The sequence below is a fragment of the Arachis ipaensis genome, chromosome B10 (assembly GCF_000816755.2).
Source record: "Arachis ipaensis cultivar K30076 chromosome B10, Araip1.1, whole genome shotgun sequence".
Taxonomy (NCBI): Eukaryota; Viridiplantae; Streptophyta; class Magnoliopsida; order Fabales; family Fabaceae; genus Arachis; species Arachis ipaensis.
Genome location: NC_029794.2, coordinates 16645322 through 16649399, shown reverse-complemented (window position 1 = coordinate 16649399; position 4078 = coordinate 16645322). Strand labels below are relative to the sequence as shown.

Sequence of the window (4078 nt, the reverse complement as noted above, 5' to 3'; positions counted from 1 at the left end):
GGGATTTCATATTCACATAACATAGCTCTAGCCATTTCTTGTAAACTTCTATTTCTTCTCTCAACAACACCATTTTGTTGAGGTGTTCTTGGACAAAAGAAGTTATGTGATATGCCTTGTTCATCACAAAAAGATTCAAAGTATTGATTTTCAAATTCTTTACCATGATCACTTCTTATTGAAATAATTTTTGAACCTTTTTTATTTTGAATCTTTTTGCTGAATTTTTCAAAAACTGAAAAGGCCTCATGTTTATGAGCAAGAAAGAACACCCAGCCAAATCTAGTATAGTCATCCACAATTACCATGCCATAACTCTTTCCTCCAAGACTTTGAGTTCTAGTAGGTCCAAACAGATCAAGATGCAACAACTCCAATGGTTTCTTAGTAGAGACATCTTCCTTGGGTTTGAAAGAGGTTTTAATTTGTTTACCCATTTGACAAGCATCGCAAATAATGTCCTTATCAAATTTTATATTAGGAAGACCTCTAACTAAGCCTCTCTTTATTAATTTTATATAATTTATTATCATTACCAAAAGACTTAAGAAAGATGAAACATTGAGGAGGATCATGACCATTTCTATTGCACTTGTAGCAATGATTCTTGCTTACTGATTTTTGAGGTTTGCTGAATCCTTTTGGTTTGAAAAGCTTGGAAGAGGAGGCTTCAAATTTTTTAAAGTTTTGTTTGAAAACAGCCTTGTTTTCCTCTATGAATCTAAGTCCAGATTTTTCAGATCCAAACCTTTGACTAGCAAGTAGTTTGTTCAGATTTTGAGAACCTTGAACAAACTTTGCTAAGTCTTCATTCAAATTTTTTATTTGTTCATTCAGCTTTTTGTTTTCAGAAATCAAATCAGTGGAAGCAGTAACTTCATGCTTGAGTTTGTATTTTTCTAATTCAGCTCGCAAGGCAATGTTTTCTTCTTTTAAAAACTTTTCATTGCTAGTTTCATTTGCCTTAACCTTTTTCAAAAGAAGATCATTTTCTGTCCTCAAAGCCTTATTTTCTTTCTTACATTTAGCATACTTATCCAAGAGTTTCTTAGAGTTCACAGAAATGTCTTTGATAATGTAGTGCAGTTCATCAATAGATAAGTCAGAGAGATCTACCTCATCTTCATCATTATGATCTGCCATCAGACATAATTGAGCTTCTTGATCTGAGCTCTCTGAGCTGGTGTCATTCTCCAAGTCCTCCCATGTTGCCATCATCACCTTCTTTTTGTCTTTCTTGGATTTTTCTCCTTTCTTAAGTTGAGGGCAATCTGACTTGAAGTGACCAGGCTCCTTGCAGTGATGGCATGTGAACTTGACTTGATCTTTCTTGACATCTTTGGATGAGGAGCTTTCTTTGCCTTTGTTTTTGTATCTCAGTAGTCTTCTCATTTTTCTTGCAAAGAGCACCATTTCTTCATCTGAGAAACTGTCATCAGATTCTTCTCCTTGGGCTGTCATTCTTGATTTTAGTGCTATACTTTTCTTTTTGTCATCTTTGTCTTGAGACATGTGAGTGGTTTCATAAGCCAGCAGCTTGCCTCTCAGCTCATTATAGGTGATTTTGATCAAATCATTCCTTTCAGAGATGGCTGTGCTTTTCACTTCCCATTTCTTAGTAAGACTTCTCAGAATCTTTCTTACCAAGGTTTCTTCAGAGTAGTTTCTTCCCATGGCGTCCAGATTGTTGATGATTATTGAGAACCTTTCGAACATTTGATCGATGCTCTCATCCTCCTTCATACTGAACATTTCATACTCCTTCATCAGCATGTCAATTCTAGTCTCCCTCACTTGCTTAGTGCCTTCATGAGTGAGTTTGAGCTTATCCCAGATTTCTTTAGCCGTTTTGCACCTTGACACTTTTCTGAACTCTTCAAAACTGATTGCACAATGCATCAGGTTGATTGCCTTGGCATTGAGTTCAACCTTCTTCTTTTCTTCATCTGTCCATTCGCTGTCCTCCTTTGCCACAACTTCTCCATCAGCATTCTGTTTGGTGGGAACGTCTGGACCATTGAGAATGATCTTCCAGATGTTGTAGTCGATCGACTGCACGAATATTCTCATTCTCTCTTTCCAGTAAGAGTAGTTGCTGCCATTGAAGTAGGGAGGTCTATTATTGGACTGCCCTTCAGTGAGAGTGAAAGCCACGATGTTGAGATTCATGTTGTTGGCCATGGATCTTTGCTCCAAGCTGTGAAGCTTGACTCCTTGAGACCTTGTTCTGATACCAATTGATGGTTCTAGATGAACTTGAGAAGGGGGGGTTGAATCAAGTTAGCTTAAAATTTAGAGTTTCAAACTCTGTCGCAGTGGAAGCTTAAGTTGCAGGAGATTATTTGAAATTATCTCATACGCAGAACACTAAAAGAGCAGAGAAGAAGAGAAAGGGGCCAACATGTATCCTGGTTCGGATTCTCAGTACCATGAATCCTACGTCCAGTCTCCACCACAAATCATGGTGGAATTTTCACTATAATTCTCAGATTACATACACCAATACTTACTGAATTACTCCCTAATTCAACTAGTATCTACCCCTAAGCTTTTTTCACCAAAGCTTAGCAACCCCAAAGTGCTAACCCAACTTGGAAGGAGAATCTACACAGATTCGATTCTCACCAAGTGCTAACCCAACTTGGCAAGGGGAACTAATCCTAGTTCATAAACCCAAATTACATCAGAAAATAAACAGTGGCTATTTTGCATCACTCTTGCCTTTTCTCTCTTAACTTTTGATCCTCACATAATTGCCTTTTTCAAAACAGAAAATAACGCAAGACAGCCATAACAAAAAATCAGAATTAAGCTTGAGTAGAAGAAAGAGATTCCAGCTCTGTGTTAGAGATGGTGCTCTGAATGTGTGTGCTCTCTTTCTTAACTTCAAATGTTGGAGTGAGGCTTGTTATATATCTTCAGCTAGGCTTCATTGTAGCTTCATCCTCTTTGCTTTTTCTTGCTGCCCGTTGGAGTGGTCCTTGATGGCATGCAGTCCTTTCTTCATCCTGCTCCACCTCTCCTGCTGTCCGAGGAGCTCCACCACTACCTCTGCTGTCCTTGGTGTTTCTTTCTTCCTTGGCATGTTCCTCTTTTCCATTCTGCTCCATTTCCTTGCTGCTGCTCTATGCAAGTTTGTGTTTTGCATAACCACGATCCCAGTATTGCCCAGCTGATGTCCTTGGGTTAGTGGTTGTGCCTTTGTGTCCTTTCTTGCTTTTGCAGAGCCACACCTGTTCTTGCTGTGTTGTTGCTTCCTTATTTTTTCAGCTGTCATATTTTGCTTGTGATGTAGACAGCTGCCCTTTTTCTTTTGCCAAATGCATAGCCTTTCATTCTTGCTGAATGGTGCGAAAAGGATTTGGGCTTGTGCATTTACTTGGAGCATAAAGGGAACAAGTATAAAACACACATTAAACAATATTGGGCTTTTCACCCAAAATAATGTTTGTCATCATAACATAACCCAAAATCAAACTAGGCTCAACATACATGTTTTAAAAATTTGGAGTCAATGAGTAATAGCACAAATGGCATAGACTCCCCATACTCAATTAAGAGGTTGTGGGTTCGAGTCTCCTATCTTTCCAAATTTTTTAGCCAATGAGTAATAGCTCAAATGGCATAGACTCCCCATACTCAATTAAGAGGTTGCGGGTTCGAGTCTCCTATCTTTCCAAATTTTAGCCAAAAAGCCAATGAGTAATAGCTCAAATGGCATAGACTCCCCATACTCAAGTAAGAGGTTGCGGGTTCGAATCTCCTATCTTTCCAAATTTTTAGCCAATGAGTAATAGCTCAAATGGCATAGACTCCCCATACTCAAGTAAGAGGTTGCGGGTTCGAGTCTCCTATCTTTCCAAATTTTTGCCAATGAGTTATAGCTCAAATGGCATAGACTCCCCATACTCAATTAAGAGGTTGCGGGTTCGAGTCTCCTATCTTTCCAAATTTGAAAAAGCCAATGAGTAATAGCTCAAATGGCATAGTCTCCCCATACTTAATTAAGAGATTGCGGGTTCGAGTCTCCTATCTTTGGTAAAAAAAAAAAAAAAAAGATATACATGTTTTAATTATT

At 38.4% G+C, this 4078-nt stretch overlaps 1 protein-coding gene across 1 annotated transcript; it reads right to left on the bottom strand.

Annotated features, from left to right (window-relative positions):
• On the bottom strand, nucleotides 490–2181 carry LOC110268363. The gene has a single exon (XM_021114469.1). It carries the CDS (start codon nucleotides 2179–2181, stop codon nucleotides 490–492), a length of 1692 nt encoding a protein of 563 aa, XP_020970128.1.

Excerpts from the sequence above, each read along its gene's own strand:
- LOC110268363 (XM_021114469.1), bottom strand. The coding sequence starts at position 2,181 with ATGGCCAACAACATGAATCTCAACATCGTGGCTTTCACTCTCACTGAA.